Source organism: Dromiciops gliroides, chromosome 4 (genome assembly GCF_019393635.1).
Source record: "Dromiciops gliroides isolate mDroGli1 chromosome 4, mDroGli1.pri, whole genome shotgun sequence".
Taxonomy (NCBI): domain Eukaryota; kingdom Metazoa; phylum Chordata; class Mammalia; order Microbiotheria; family Microbiotheriidae; genus Dromiciops; species Dromiciops gliroides.
The window spans coordinates 220290782-220308036 of record NC_057864.1 but is presented as its reverse complement, the minus strand read 5'-3'; the positions used below and the strand labels follow the sequence as shown (position 1 = coordinate 220308036).

The following is a 17255-nucleotide window of genomic DNA, read 5'->3' as shown; positions in this document are numbered from 1 at the left end:
AAATGATTTTTTTGCGTGTGACTTATACCTAAATTGTAAACTGTACTTCACCCTCCCCGCCCCTTGCCCCCAATTTCATTTGGTAACCTCAATAGAGAGTCTAAAGCATGAAAATATGAGAAGAAAACATTGGCTCTTTCCTTCCCTCATTTTCCTCTTTCTGGTGTAAGATTTGAAATATGTCAGTCTTCCTTTTAAATCTCTTTAAGCAAGAGGAAAAGCTTGCTAGAAGCCCATGTACTATAAGTCCCTTTGAATCATAGAATTCCCCTAGATGTGTTTTGTTTTGTTTTCTTAAGTAGTAGAAACCTTTTTTCCCTTGATAGTAATTTTCTGTTCTTAGTCTGTCTCATTTAAGTCCTATTCGGTTTGTTCCATACCAACAACAAGAGATTGTCCATTTAGGCTGGGCTTCTTAAACTTTTTCCACTGGCGACTCCTTTTCACCCGAGAAATTTTTACATGGCCCCACGTATATAGGTATACAAAATAGGTATACAAAACAACTATTCAAATTTTTCATAACCCCTCACATTCAGTTACACAACCCCATATGGGGAGTGACCCACATTTTAAGAAGCTTTGCTTTAGAGAAAAGCTGTGTTATAATTTCCATTAACTGTTGTGGGAGGGTTGGTCTGTTTATGTACCTGTCTTCTCTCCAAAGAATGTGAGGAGTATGTTTCTTTTAGGTCTGAGATATAATTGTTGTCTGACTCTTCATGACTGGGTAGACCAAAATGTCCATGGGGTTTTCTTGGCAAGTTTACTAGAGTTGTTTACCATTTCCTTCTCCAGTAGATTAAAACAAACACAGGTTAAGTGACTTTCCCCGGAATCACATAGCTAGTAAGTGTCTGAGGTCTAACTGAGCCCACTAGCTACCTTGAGAACATTCAGGGTGGAGTTAAAACCATTTCCTCTGGCTCTGGTGCCTTGATTAGGAGAGAACACTTTTTGATTGAATGAAACAATGAAAACTGAGTGAGAACAGAGTCTCTAGCTCTCATTGACAATCAAATCAGGATCAAATCACTGTTTATGAGACCCGGCCATAAGGGTTTTTTTTTTTTAAGTGAGGCAATTAGGGTTAAGTGACTTGCCCAGGGTCACACAGCTAGTAAATGTTAAGGGTCTGAGACCGGATTTTAACTCAGGTAGTCCTGACTCCAGGGCCGGTGCTCTATCCACTGCGCCACCTAGCTGCCCCCGCGGCCATAAGTTTGTATAAAAGAGGGATCAAGAGAGTCTGAGCCTAATTTGAGAGGTCAGAGCAAAAGGAAGACTGATTTATGGCAGAGAAGGGAGATATCTAGAAAGGGCATTGGCTCAAGACCCAGGCTGAGGAAAGTCCCAAGAAAAACTAAACTCTTTCTCTAACTTCCCTTCCTGATGGGAAGGCTCTACTACGGGTTCTATGATATAATCGACTATTTTATTACTCAAATATTTCCAGGAAACTGAATTTTGCCTCCTCCACAAGGAGACCAAAGGCTAACTATGTATAAGTGTAAGGTTAAAGCAGAGAGCCCAATCTCTGCCTAGGTACAGGAAGATTCCTAACTAGGGGTTCAGAACGAGTGTGATCACTCAGAATTTTTCATCTAAAATAAATTTCCTGAAGCTGACTACCAAGGAAACTGAGTAGACTTTCAAGCCACACATAGCCCCCTGGCTTAAAAGAAGCTAATTATTGTAACACAGGTTTTCAGAGAGAATAGGTTTATTGTTTGTTTTTTGTGGGTTTTTTTTTTTTAGTGAGGCAATTAGAGTTAAGTGACTTGCCCAGGGTCACACAGCTAGTAAGTGTCAAGTGTCTGAGGCCGGATTTGAACTCAGGTACTCCTGATTCCAGGGCCGATGCTCTATCCACTGCGCCACCTAGCTGCCCTATTGTTTGTTAATCAATCTCCCTGACTGTACTCTTACTTATATATCTCTAGTTTTCTGATCACCACTAAGGGACTGGGTTTGTTTATTTTCCTCACAGCTCAGCTGAGCTGTTGGGCAGGAATTGGATCCACATCCAGTGGGATGTAGCCAAGAGCTAATATGCTAAACCCTTATCTTTATCACCCCCTTATCTTTTCCATGAGTGTGTGATTAAATAGGTCTCTTTAATTAACTTCCAATAAAGTAATTCCAGTATCCGGATGATTTATTATTTTCTCAAGATTCAAAACTAGCATGATAGTGCTCTTTTTTTTCTTTTTTTTTTTACTGACCATATGTGTGATACTGGGACAGTGTTTGTTTTGCTTTATCTATGTTTTGTTTGTATATGATTGAAAACAGCCCTTATTTCAATGGGACCCCTCTCTGGGTAAAAAAACCTTTGTCTTTTTGGTTTAATCAAACTGAATGAGAAGGGTTGCCTTTTTTTTTTAACTCAGTATTTTTGCTAAGGAGAAAAAAAGAGAAAAAGTGTCTTATCTGTGCCTGCTGGGAATTTGTAAACCTCAATTAATGTAGCTGTAGGAAATGTGGGTCCCCCTCAAAATTGATTGGAGTTGTCTGGGGAACACTCACAAGTGACAATGACTGGGAAGTGAATTCAGATTCAGCTGGGAGAATAGAAAGAGGTACTCAAATACTGATATACACAAATGGGGGTTAATTCAAATATAGGGCTTCTCAAAGAAGGTTCCCAGGGGAAGAAGTAAATGGGGGGGGGGGGAGAGAATGCTGCTTTGATTGACCAGCCAGCTCTCCAGCCCCTAGATTGTAATCCTCGGGGGAGGGCCTGCCAGCCTGCACTTTGGTTCGCCCCACTAGGGGGCAGCCCATTCTCACAAGGATGAAAAGAAAATTTTTTGAAACCTCTCCAACGCTGGGGTCCCAGAAATTCTTGAACGCTATTTCTCACAGTAGCCACCATAAATTTTAGGAGTGAAAATTTCTTAGTAAGAAGGTATTTTAGGTTTCCCAAATATAGGGATTTTAAGTTCAATGTTAAGCAGCAATGATAATCTCTTTTCATTCTGAATTTGGCTATTCAGGGGGAAAAAGAGTAGAAAACAAAACTTTTTTGTGGGGAATCCTCTTGGCCAACCTTTTGGAGATATGATTGCCTTTGTTATAAGCCCATAGCACCCCAGAAATTCTCCAGGGCACATCGAAGAAACTTCTCCTTGAGAAACTAAACCAAAGGACAGACACACCTAAAGAGATAAGTGGAACCAGATCAGACTGAGCTAGCTAGCTTCAGGACCTCCACCCTTCATTCCTCTCCCTCAACCCTGGGGAGATAAGATTAGGTGTGGCTGCTTCCTTTGTGTCCTGAGGAGATGGCTTCAGAGATCTGCAGCCACCCCTCACCCAATCCCTCCAGCCACCACCAGTGGGGGATGGTCCTCCCTCACTAAAGGAACTTTCCACCATCAGATGGTCACCCCCATCAGTCCTCTATAAAAGTACCTGCTAGTCTCCTGCTCGAGGGGATTGCTATCTCAGAGCCACTCTCTCTGTGCCATGCCTTTCTCCCCATGAGAAGTCCAAGGACTTCTTTCATGGTTTCCCTTCCCTTCCCCTTCCTCTAAATAAACTACCATCTTATTCTAATTGCTTTTGTGTGCAAGAGGGAGTAATTCTTTAAAGAGGAATTCCTAAGGACCCCAAACCCCTACCCCATTTTCCCCATGACACCTTGAAAAATAAATAGGAAACAATATTTATTTCACATGATAATGCCTCTTTCACAAGGATAAAATAATTCCGAGTCTCATAAATTAAGGGAGTACAGGAGCCACTGGAAACTGATAAACTAACTAAGTCCACATCCTGAGACTATGTGCTAAATTGGAGGAAGTCAACTAAGCCTTAATGTAAGGGTCCTTTGGTTCTGCTAACTAACTACCTGTGGTTGTAAACCTCAGTTAAGACCAGCAGAACACCAGCAAAATCACACTAATGAGCTATCCCTAAGGTATTGCTGACAACTAAGCCTAAAGTAGAATAGATAAGAATTACTCGTCCCCCACCATCAAAACCCTAGAAGAATGAAACCACAAACTCCTGTCCCCTAGCACACCTTTACCTGCTAAGGGTCTACACAACCAGAGTGCTCTTTCCCTTTCCCATTCTATTCCCCATGCTTCTACCTCTCCCTACTACCCCATCCCCACCCCCAAGCTGCAACCTCTGTATTCTCTGTGTCTCATTAAAGTGATTAAAGTATTACTTCATGCCTCCTACCATCATGGTCTTTCCCAGTGTTATGGGCCCAGAGCACCCTAGAAGTTCTCTGGGGTACATCAAACAACCTTCTCCTTGAGAAACTAAACCAAAAAGACAGACACACCTAAAGAGATAAGTGGATGGGACAGCTAGGTGGCACAGTGGATAAAGCACCAGCCCTGGATTAAGGAGGACCTGAGTTCAAATCTGGCCTCAGATGCTTGACACTTACTAGCTGTGTGACCCTGGGTAAGTCACTTAACCCTCATTGCCCCACAAAAAAGAAAAAAAGAGAGAAGTGGAATTTGATTAGGACTGAGCTAGCTCCAGGACCACCACACTTCATTCCAGTCTCCCTCACTCCAGGGGAGATAAGATTGGGTGTGGCTGCTGCCTTTGTGGCAGGAGGAAGAGAGAGAGAGATGGCTTGAGAAATCCTCAGCCATCCCTCACCCAATTCCCCCAGCCACCACCAGTGGGGGATGGTCCTCCCTCAATAGGGGAACTTTCCATAGTCAGACAATCACCTCATCGGACCACCATCGGACCTCTATAAAAGTATGTGCCTGTCTCTTGCTCAAGGAGATTGGTATCTCAGAGCCATGCTCTGTGCCATGCCTCCTCCCCATGAGAAGTCCAAGGATTTCTCTCTTGGTTTCCCTTCCCCAACCCCTAAATAAACTATTATCTTATTCTATTGGTTTTGTGTGCAAGAGGGCGTAATTCTTTAAAGAGGAATTCCTGAGAACCCCAAACCCCTATCCCTACCCCAAACTCCCTACCCTATTTCCCCACAACACCAATGAGTATCCAAACAGTTGGGCATGCCTGCTGCCCGCTCCCTGATCTTGGCTCAGAGGGACCCCTTAGAAGGACCCCCTTAGCCATAAACCAAAAGCACTAACACTAAGATTATATGCTATTCAAAGCCACCTCCACCCCTGAAAGAGCTGGGCACAATGAATTCCTGGGTAGAAAGCAAAGGTAGTTAGCTGAACCTTATGTCCCCTTCTAGAATATTTTTTCCCTTTTATCTAGGTCACAATAAATCAATTTCATAAATTAATTGGCAATTCACCCCAAAACATAAATTACTTGGAAATGAACTCCCTATTTGACAAGAGATTCCGGAAAAACTGGAAAGCAATCTAGCCAAAATTGTTTAGACATAAATGATTACATGACCTGAATATTAAAGGTCTTATCATAAAACAGAATAGAATTTATTCTGGTGTGAGACACATTCTTGGCTTCAGTTTTCTCATCTGTAAAATGTTACTTGTCTTTGCTTTGGTAAACCTGAAAGCCTCATGTATAAAAGGGAAATGTTATTGATAACTCTATTATTGTCAGCTCTCAACAATTCATGGGTATCATTGACTGGAGAATCACTAAATAGTAATGCGAATGTGATAGAATATTATTGGGCAGTAAGAAATTATGACTGACAAATTCAGAAAAACATGGGAAGAGCTGGATAAACTCATGTAGATCATATATTCATTCAATTACTACAATAATATAAAGGAAAAGATCCTTAAAAGGAGGCCCAACTCTGAGTAATATTAATAACCAATCTTGTTCTTGGAGATCAGAAAAAGAAAGACAATTATCCCTTCAACATTGCTAGACTTAGGAGTGCAATTTTCCTTCAATAAGGAAAATCTGCATAAAAAATGTTTGACCCTCCCTTCATACCAGAGAAGAAGTCAGAAACATTATGGTATTAAAATGTTGATATTATACAAGACTATACATGTATTTTATGCAGTTCTGAGTTTCTAAACTGTGTGTTTCATCTGCTGGCCTTTGCATGCAGGTTCCACAAAACTCCCCACAAATTTCCATTGAATTTCTTACGTTGAACTATAATATATCAAAACCATGATGGGGAAGGTTGTGCTGTGGAAGGGATAACTGTATACCTCTTTCCTCTTGACATGTGTATTGGGTTAGGAGGGAAGGGAATGCTCCAGAATAGAATGTTGCAAATACAATCACTCTTATAGGCCATTTTTGCCTAACTTCTGTATTTTTTATTTATTATAAGAGAGCAATCAATTCCAGGATAAGTGAGTGAGGAAGGGAAATACCTAAAAATGACTAGGACATTAAAAGGGGGGAACAAATCTTATTTTACAAAATGATTCAGGGGAAGCTAGGTGTCACAGTGGATAGAGCACTGACCCTGGATTCAGGAGGACCTTGAGTTCAAATCCGGCCTCAGACACTTGACACTTACTAGCTGTGTGACCCTGGGCAAGTCACTTAACCCCAATTGCCTCACAAAGAAAGGAAGGAAGGAAGGAAGGAGGGAAGGAAGGGAAAAAAAGAAAAATAATTCAGAGTTAATTACTGATTCTTCAACTTGTGGATAATTTCAGTCCTTCATTTTCCCTCTGTCTTTCAAAATGCCTGTCTGTGACCATTTCATTTCTTTTCTTTTTTTTTAGACAATTGGAGTTGTGACTTGCCCAGGGTCACACAGCCAGCAAGTACCAAGTGTCCGAGGTCAGACCTGAACTCAGGTCCTCCTTACTCCAGGGCCAGTGCTCCATCCACTGCACCACCTAGCTGCCCCTCATTTCTCACTAATACCTATACTAGAGAGTAGTTGAGGAGGCAGGGGTGGAAGGAAGTCAAAATAATCATTTCTGTTCCTTTCTAACAACTCAAATCAAAGGTTTCCTATTTGTTTGGTTTTGATTTTGTTAAAGGCAGTAGGGAATGATGTTTTCTGTAGCCTGAGATGCCTGAGATGAATTTCCTTTTTCTGAGTGAGAAACAAAGCTGTCTGTAGGATGCCAGAGATGGGGAAGAAATGATAAATGCTTCAAAAATGCTGCCAGTCAAATATAAAAGGAAATGAATTCTCGGACAAGTTTTGAATAAGAGAGGATTTGGGAATCAAAAAGTGGGAGATAGGTAGAGGCTTGTGAGAAGGCAGTATAGCATGGATCCTGTCTTCAAATTCTAGTTCTCATACTGACTCGCTGTCTGACCTCAGGAAAGTCACTCTATCTGTCTAGACTTCAGTGATCTCATCTGTAAAATGAAGGGTGGAATTTGATGACCTCAAGAGTTCCTAAACTAGAACAGTCCTAAAGATGCAATCCTTGGGGACAGAATTGTAAAAGATACAAAGACAACAAGGGTACAGAAAAGCCCACACTGAAATCAATGGTGCTAAAGGAAGGTTTAACTTTGCTCACTCTTACCTCTATTGTCTGGACTCTGTGAGAAAATAAGTTCATTCTGGAAAATGCAAGAGTGGATGGGAATTCCCATAGGACAGGGTCTTTGCCACTCTAAGAGACAGAAGGAAAAATCGTTGTCAGTTTCCAACGCTGAAATCGTGAGTGGTGGTGTAAGCTTTGACATTACTCTTCTCCCAACTGGCAAGTACCTTAAAGAAATGAGGCATATTGGTGCAGCAGTAGTCATAGGTGTTGTTTATCTCCTTTAAAATATTCACCGACCGTGAGATGCCAATCAATACTTCCTCTATTTCACCTTGTAATCCTTTCAGAACTTCTTCAGGGCTCAGAAAATTGCGTGTCTAAGTAGAAAACCAGATCCGGGCATCCTTACAAATCACTTGGAATACTGATATTACCCTCCCACGTTTATCTATTCTCTTGTTCCCCACTTTCCCTGTTTATCTAGAGCATCAGCCTTTTCAATTCTACTGGTCAGTACTTCAGATTATTTATAGGGAATTACTTGGGGAGGGACCCACGACTCCTTAGAGGAAATTGTGAAGGTTGCTTCCTCTGGTAAATTAGAATGATTGATCACATTTGGGGGTAAACAATAAACCAATAAGTTACATATAGGCTCTGGTGATTTCCATCAAGTTAAGGCAGTTACTAATTACTCGTTCTGACAGGCTCACCTCCTATCATCAACCTCTGCAATGTATAAGTTGTGGCAAATATGCATTGGGAAGGTATTGGTATCATCTTTGTGGAGGGCATCCTCCCCCAGGTTGTTAACAGAGTCTTTCAGTAGTACTCTCCCCATACCATCTCTTTGATTACTATATTCTAGAGTTGGTCATTTGGATTTTATAACAATACCCAAGGTTTATGAACCTTTGAGCCAAATTTGAAGGCATTGGAAAGTGTTTGGTTCCATTCCAAGGAAGAAAAAAAAAAGAAACCAAAAATTCTGAATATAAAAAAGAAGAAAAAGAAAGAAAAACTGATGATTCAAATGTAGAAAGAAATTGGTCCAGGTTATAGTTGGATAATTTCTGTGGAACAGGTTGATCACATCCTAGTGATTCCAGGTCACTAAGCAATTTCTTTATGGTTGCCTCCACATTCAATTCAACTCAATAAACAAGCATGTTTTAAGAGCGCACTACTACATGCCAAGCATGATGCCCAGCACTAAGGATACAAAGACAATTTAAAAGTCCCTGTTCTTAATGAACTTTCATTCTATTTAGAGAAAAGAGAGCAAATTAAATAAAAAATACATAAAAATTTGGGGATGGGGGGATGGCAAAGGTCTAATAGGAGGGGTACTTTGTTAAACAACAGAAAAGGGGCTCCAGAGGGAACAATGAAAGGTAGATTAGAATGGGATAGGGGCACATCCATGAAAGAGAGAGACATACAATGGATATGAACAGGAAGTTTTCAGATGAAGAAATCAAAGCTATATGTTGCCATATGAAAAAATGCTCTAAATCACTATTGATTAGAAAAATGTAAATTAAAACAACTCTGAGGTACCACCTCACACCTATCAGACAAAAAGGGAAAATAATAAATGTTGGAGAAGATGCGGAAAAATTGGAACACTAATGCATTGTTAGTGAAATTGTGAACTGATCCAATCATTCTGAAGAGCGATTTGGAACTATGCCCAAAGGGCATACCATTACTATGTCTGTAAGCCAAAGAGATGATAAAAAAGGGGAAAGGACCCACATGTACAAAAATATTTATAGCAGCTCTCTTTGTAGTGGCAAAGTATTGGAAACTGAGGGGATGCCCATCAACTGGCGAATGGCTGACCAAGTTGTGGAATATGAATGTAATGGAATACTATTGTGCTATAAGAAATGATGAGCAGGCAGATTTCAGAAAAACCTGGAAAGACTTAAGTGGACTGATGCTGAGTGAAGTGAGCAGAACCAGGAGACCACTGTACACAGTAACAGCAACATTGTGCAATGATCAACTGTGATAGACCTAGCTCTTCTCAGTAATACAATGATCCAAGACAATTCCAAAGAACTCATGATTGAAAATATTCTCCACATCCAGAAAAATGAACTGTGGAATCTGATTGAAAATGGAAACATATCATTTCTACTTTTTTTTTCTTTTTTTAGGTTTTTCCTTTGTGTTCTGATTCTTTGTTCACAGGATGACTAATGCAGAAATATGTTTAATGTGACTATATATATATCCTATATCAGATTGCTTACTGTCTTGGGGAGGGGGGGAAGAAAGGGAGAAAGGGAGAAAAATTTGGAATTCAAAATCTTATAAAAATGTTGAAAACTATTTTTACATGTAACTTAAAAATAAAATATGATTAAAATTCTGAAAAGAGAGAGAAAAAGACAGACAGACAGACAGACAGACATACCCCCAGAGATTGAGAGGAATAATTCTTGCCTAGGTCAAATCCCCAGAGCCTTCTAGGAAATGATTTCAGGAAGATCCTTTTGAATTACTGAGGTTGGTTTGAGGAAAAGGGAAATGAGAAAGGTACACAGGAAGTGGTAGGGCTTTAGAAGAATAATGTCTGATGGAGTTTGGAAAAAATTACCATTTCAATGAACTGGTTGAAAATCTCCTGTAAAATCACTATGATCCTCGATGGGGTGTTATAGTATTCAGAGTTGGCCCATATAAAACAGATGGTAAACAACACCTTGGAAATGAAGATAGGCAGCTGCAGAGAAATAATGGGCCTGTAAGTCCACTTAGAAATCAGTAACAGCATACAGTTAAACAAATGGTTCCCCTCCCTTGGTAGCTATTGACTTTGTAATATTTAATCCCAGTGCCTCATTCAATTGAACATGTTTACTTCTGGTATGGAAGACCTGCAATATGCACAGCCCCTCCCTTTGGCCCACATGGAACACACAGAACAGGTGTTGCCATCTATCCCTCTTGTTATTGAGAAATGACTTTTGGCCTCAAAGCATACCGAAGAATAGTCGGCCTGTTCCATTTCTTCCAATGTAACCTGTAGGGGCTTTAGGTAGAGAACGATATCTTTAGCTTCCTTCAGACCTGTGTACAACAAGCATGAATTTTTTTTATTATATATCTATATCTATTATTTCCCCCCATTACATTAAAACAATTTTTTTTACATTTAAAAAAAATTTTAAGTTCCAAATTCTATCCCTCCCTCGCTGAGAGGGTAGGCAATCAGATATAGGTTATACATGTGCAATCCTGTAAAACATTTCCTTATTAGTCATTTAACAAGCATTAATTGAAGACAAACATATATACATATAGAGAGATACATATCTATTTTTTTTGCAGGACAATGAGGGTGAAGTGACTTGTCCAGGGTCACACAGCTAGTAAGTATCAAGTGTCTGAGGCCGAATTTGAACTCAGGTCCTCCTGAATCCAGGGCCAGTGCTCTATCCACCTAGCTGCCCCCAGCATGTTTCTTGAACTCATCTTTCTCCTCATTACCATTTCTGAAGGGACGAAGATGAGAAAGGGCCCTTTCCCAGAATGACTATATCCTCTCTGTTGCCACTGCTCACAACCCATCCCCATTCCTCTCTTAGGGAGGTGTAGGGTCTGGGACATAAAGAACAGAAATATCCATATAAGGATGTGAATTCCGAGACATGTGGTATGGATATCCATGTAAGGAAGAACCATACATGCTGCTCTTAAAGTGCTATAGTATGAGCAAATTGTACACGAGGAGTTCATGCAGCCTTTAATCCAATCAGCTTTTTCCTCACATGAATGGCACCCAATGAATAACATTAGTTAGAACAAAGAAGTCTCCCTGCCCTAATATGTAACCTACATGTATAAATATCAGAAGGGAACAAGAGGGAATTTGCGGGAACTCAAAGTAATTCACAACGTCTGCCGGCACCACAGATACACTGACCCCCCTGTAAGTAAATCTCCTTTAAATAAATTCTCTCTCTTTCACCCCAGAGCTGCCAATGGCTTTCTTTGGTATAGAGTTTTCAGGGTACGGGGGCATTACACATCTGAGTTCCAGCTGTACCTAACAGGAGGTATAAAAAAATTTTAATTTTAGCTCTGTCAGAAGGTGACACCAAGTTCTCAAAGTCCTAAAAATCCTTTCAGAAAGGATTCTGAAATTTGAGTTGGAATATGTATTTGAAGACCCCTGAAGTAGAGTGAATTGTGAGTTTACCTTCATTGACATCTGAATAAACATTCTGAAGCGCAGGCCAGTAGCAACTCTTTGCCTCCTTCAAAATTTCCACTATTTTATTCACTTTAGGCCTGTTCAGCTAAGAAGGAAATTATAAACACACGAACATTTCAATATCAGAGCAATCAGTAGTGTAGGGGAAATGGGGCTTTGTTTTAGAACTTGGGGTATTAATAGCACTCTCTGTCCATCAACAGCATAGAAATAATTGAGCTTAACACCTAGTTAGTAGGAATAATTAGTTAAAATAAGCCACCAGATGACAGTTTCCTCTCTACCCCTCCCCCCCTAGAAGTTTTCAACCTAGCAGCAGCCATACAGTGACCTGGGTTTTCTGCTACCATCCTTTATCCCCAACTGACTAGAGGGCTTATTTCCCATTGTTTGTCCCAGGTGCAAAAATTGCTAGTTATGGCTCTGTTCACCAAAGGAAGTATATGTCCTCACCCTCTAGTATCAGCTTCCCAAGAAGCTTTCCCAAAAAGAAAACTTGGGAAAGGAGAATATAAGAATATAAGATAGAGTTTATGAGTCCTTACCAGTCTAATGATAATAAATATTAAAGATTTCATTGTGACAGGAAGATACCACACCATACCTGCTCGTGAATACAGTTCAGATTCATCAGCCTGGCATGCCAAAATTCAAATTCTACTCGTGGCAAGGGATGCAATCCATCTAGCAGAGGTTGGGCTGAGTCTTTACTCAAGACATCCCTGATTTGGTGAGACCAGTCTATGATTATGGTTTCAATAGCATGCAACAATGCATTGTCCAGTGATGGGGGTAGTCTGAAAGCCACAGACAGTCATATGTTAAATTACTCACTTAATTAAAATTAACACATATATTCAGCTATTCTCAGAGAAGACTTGTTCCTCTGTTTTCCTTGCTCCTCTTGTGGACTGTAGAAACATCTCTTCCCTAAAAGGTGCATCCTCACTCACTTCAACTCAATGTTTAAAGCAGATGTTATGTGCTATGTCATGGGCAACCTTGTAAGCCAGCCTTAGAGTGAGGAAGACCTGACTCAAGTCCTATATCTGACACATACTACCCTCTGGGAAGTCACTTAACCTCTTAGTGCTCCTAGGCAGCTTTCCAAGACTCTGTTACAGACAAATTGCTGATTTTCACCAGTGGAAGGGCTTTTCCATATAAAGAATATCCCATATGACTGAAATCGTAACACCTTACCCTTCCCCCTGTGATGAAATAATGAGATTTAGCAGATACTCAAACACCCACCTGGAGATTAATCTAGACTGATTGAATCAAGTGAGAGTGATTAACTGCTGATTAGCCTACTTCAAGTTAACTGGATTGTAATCACACCTTGAGTACACCTTCAGAACCAATGGATTTGGATGGTGCCAACCAATCAGCTTGAAGCAGTGTTTAAGGACCGCCTCTGTTCCAGACCTATAAAAAGCTTCCACAATCATCTTGCTGGAGAGAGATTTCGTAATTGAAGCAGGCTTGTGGCAGAGGACTTGAGGAAGAACCAGACCAGGCTGGAACTCTAGGCTAAATAGGTTTTTTTTCTTAACTTTCTAAACTCCATGGGAATATCTGTATGCTTTAATAAATGTTTAATGCCCAAGGACTGGTGCTAAAGCTTCTAATTTAAGGTGACCACAATTTAGATTTTAAACATCACACCCCAAAATATACAAGGAGCTGTGTCAGGTGCTTCCCTTCAAAGAGCTTATATTCTACTAGAGAATATCCCGAACTCACATATGTATGTGTGTATATATACAATGTATTATTGCATATTTATTATTTGTATAGTAAATATATTTGCATTATTTTAAAATAAAATGAAAAGTAAGGCGTGGTGGGAGCAAATGAAAGAGACAAAGTGCTCTAGGAAAATTTGAGGAGAAAACACTTAGCTGTGGGTGGGTGGGGAAAGAGGGACTGTAAGGAGGGCAAAATCCAGGAAAGCTTCATGGAAGAGGTGGCTCTTTAACCGATTTGAAAAAGATTAGGAAAGACAGAGATGAAGAAAGCACACATGGAATATGTAAGACAGAGGGCAAATAGACACTCTGTCTATTGTGCTAGCTTGTTAGGCCTCTGCTACTGGGAAGGAAAAGGAAGGAACAACTGGGGTGTACTGGAGCATCTTGAACCATCTCTCAAAGTCAATAGTTCAATTTTTCAATGTGAGGATTTATACCTTGGAAAATCAGGGCTTGATTTACTGTTTTATTGCTTATTTAGACTTCAGAAAGATGGTTGAAAATGTTAATACAGATTAAATTTAAAAGTATGGCAGGCATAGTTGGTTTTTCTCTTAGCTGGTTGTTAAACATTTATCGGCACTGCTAAATAGAACTAAGTTCATAATGCCCCTTTGTAAGGTGTCTCATCAAGCCTCCCTTTGCTTTTACACAATGCTAATGCGGACTTTATCCAAGTTTAGGTTAGGGGATGGGGTGGGCTGGGGTAAGGGAGGTATTACTTAAACCATGGAGACTAGGAATTTTCTAATTTATTCTTGTTAGATATTCAGGAACTCAGGCTGGCTACAGGTTCAGGAAATGTATCAGGCTTCAAAATTTAGCTTCAAAACTTAAAGCAAATATATTGGGGAGAAATGATTAGAGGATTGCAGATTTAGAGGTGGAACTGATCCATCCCACTAATTTTACAGATGAGGAAACTGAGGCTCAGAGCTTAAGTGACTTACCTAGGGTCACATAGCTCATAAACATCCAAGGTGGCATTTGGACTCAGATCTTCCTGACTGCAATTTCAGCTCTTTATCCATTGTCTCCCCCATAGTTTCAGGGAACATAATTATTCTCTTTAGATCCTTAGTATAAGATGTCAGACAGATCTCAGTTAACCCTTGAAAGGTCTTACCTTTCCATTGATTCGACCGTTCCATCCAAACTCCCCAAGTGCTCTGGGATGGGAAGCAGAGTTTTTCCTTTGATTTTCCCTCCCATCACAAACATCTCATTCTTTAGTTTGTGAGCTTGTCGGACGATATCTTCTGAGACCACCCGGGGCCAGCCACTCAGATTTTCACTTTCGTTGAACAGAGAATAAATAATCTAGGAAAACACATTTTTAAAGTTTCATTTTCTGCCTTCACCAACCCAGGGAAAGTTTTGTAGAGTAAGTAGGAAATTTCCTACATAATCAATAAGTTGGGTGAAATAGCAGGATTTCTACTTCTCAATCAAACAGAATTCTGGGAAAAATGTGTCCCCCTCCATTGAAGGAAGCAGATGAGGGGCACATTACTTGGTGAAGTTGATTGGTTGGTCTATTCAGAGAGATGTTGATGCTCCAACTCCAGTGTCTAGTCACCAGAGTAAACCCATGAAAGTGAAAATTCAGTTCAGGAAACCTTTATTAAGTAATTATACAGAAGCCACTGTGCTAAGGCATTGTAGATACAAAGTTGGGTGTGTTTTGTTTTTTTTTTTAACAATTATACAAGCGGGGCAGCTAGGTGGCATAGTGGATAAAGCACCGGCCCTGGATTCAGGAGTACCTGAGTTCAAGTCCAGCCTCAGAAACTTGATACTTACCTAGCTGTGTGACCCTGGGCAAGTCACTTAACCCTCATTGCCCTGCCCCCAAAAAACCAAAACAAAACAAAACAATTATACAAGCCTGGTCCCCAAGAAGCTGGCATTCTCTGAAAAGAGAAAAGGGCAAGGAGATTGAGTATCATGTAAGGTGTGATAAGAGCAAAGGAGAAATCCAGATAAAATGTTCTAGGAAAATTTGAAGAGGGAGAGAACAGTTAAGATTTAGGCCCATGCGAAAACAGTGTAGGCTCCATATAAAGAAGCCAAAATTATGCTGTGGCAAGGTATATTTTTGAGTGTTAGCTTTGGGGATGCCACTGTCCTAATTCAGGATACTTAATTAACATAACAATTATAATAGCAATAATAGCTAACATTTATAGAACACTTTTAAGGTTTGTAAAAGTGCTTCACCAATATTATCTCATTTGATCCTTCCAACAACCCTGGAAGATAGGTGCTGTTATCATCACCCCCATTTTACAGATGAGGAAACTGAGGCAAGCAGCAGTGATGTGACTTGCCCAGGGTCACACAGCTAGGAAAAAATATCTTAAGTATCATTAGTCTTTTTTACAGTCTTTCTAATCTCCAAATTGAGATATAACCAATGTCCAAATCACCCTTGAACAACCCAGAAAGGGGGGGGGGCATGGGGGTGGAGTTAAAATACAATGGGAAGAAGAGAGGAATATGATGTCAAGCCTATAATCCCATCAAGGGAGAAAGGGATCGAAAGGGAACAAAAATGACCAAAAGTGGGATTGGTGGTGATTTCTCCTTCAAGCTTTGCCAGAAAACAAACCATTAAGTGATAGGCATATAATGGCTGATCAAAGAACTTTCCAACTTCTTAGACCTCCTACCTTTTACTCATTTGAATGGACTTACCTCCTCTACTATGGCAATAAGTTGTTCCACAGGTGTATTACTTATGTCTCCATGGAGAAGGAGAGTCTGGTAGTTTAACTTGTTGAGAGTGTCATTAGTTGACTTTACAAAATAAGCCCCTTTGGTCTTGAGGGCAGATGGGAAGCCAAGGCAGGGAATGACTAGTCCTGACTGATTGAGGGTGAACACCATGACTAATGTGTCTAATTTTTCAAAGAACTCTATCAGCATGTTCAAATTCTCCTCATACCCCAGCATCTTGAACCACTTATCTGGTTTGAATCTTAATGACAGAGTATTATAAGCTTCAAAACGCATCACTCTTGGGTCAGTGGGAGGGCTTTGCATCGCCATCTTGGTTTGCTTTTATTCTTCAAGTTCCTCTTGAAATAACCAATGGACCAGAAATGGTAGTAAATGGCACAGAGTCTACTTCTTGGTTCTTGATTCTCTTTGAATCTGTGATTTCATTAAAACTCTTTATTCATTTGGAGCTCATTCTCCTATATGAAAAAATAATAGAAATGTCAGCTGTGAGTTTGTATTTTTTTCTGGGGGTGGGGGAGAGGGAAGGATTGGGATATGAATGTGGCTGAAGATACTGACATATGTCCCTTGCTGAATTTGGAAAGATAACTGAAGAGCATCAGCATAAGTAAAATCAGATGAATTCTTATAATGAGAGATGTAACAAGGAATTTAGTACCTGGGGCAAGCAGCATGAAGTGTGCCCTCAGTTGGGAGGGGGAAGAAGAGACCAATCCTGAGAGATCAGCATGAGACTGATACATGGGGGAGAGAATGGAAGATGGGTAGAGTAAGGAAGCTCACTGCTCTGTCTAGAAGATTCCTATTTCAACTAGTTTTTTTGTTGTTGTTGGGGTTTTTTTGTTGGGGGGGGGCAGGACAATGAAGGTTAAGTAACTTGCCCAGGGTCACACAGCTAGTAAGTGTCAAGTGTTTGAGGTTGGATTTGAACTCAGGTCTTCCTGAATCCAAGGCCAGTGCTTTATCCACTGCACCACCTAGCTGCACCCAACTAGTTTTTTTTTCTTTTTTTGCTGTTGTTTTTATTCTTCTGATGAAGTAAAAATGCTGTTAATTTCCTCTAAAATTGACATCCTGGGAGCAAAGTCCCAATCACCCCAACCAGTTATAATTCTATTTGCAAGGTATGAGAACCCATGGTGGAAGAAATAACCTAATGTACCACCATTA

The 17255-nt window shown here is 40.2% G+C and overlaps 1 protein-coding gene across 1 annotated transcript in view; it reads right to left on the bottom strand.

Moving 5' to 3' along the window:
• DNAH17 (dynein axonemal heavy chain 17) overlaps window positions 1–16391 on the bottom strand; it is a 241515-nt gene extending 225124 nt beyond the window's left edge. The window contains exons 1-8 of the mRNA XM_043962383.1: window positions 16038–16391; window positions 14467–14660; window positions 12191–12383; window positions 11572–11671; window positions 10354–10439; window positions 9967–10092; window positions 7583–7735; window positions 7395–7484 (exon numbers count right to left, since the gene is read on the bottom strand). Of these exons, the coding sequence (XP_043818318.1) occupies window positions 7395–7484; window positions 7583–7735; window positions 9967–10092; window positions 10354–10439; window positions 11572–11671; window positions 12191–12383; window positions 14467–14660; window positions 16038–16391 (1296 nt within the window). The remainder of the gene's footprint in view (window positions 1–7394; window positions 7485–7582; window positions 7736–9966; window positions 10093–10353; window positions 10440–11571; window positions 11672–12190; window positions 12384–14466; window positions 14661–16037) is intronic.
• Between the last annotated feature and the right edge of the window lie 864 nt (window positions 16392–17255).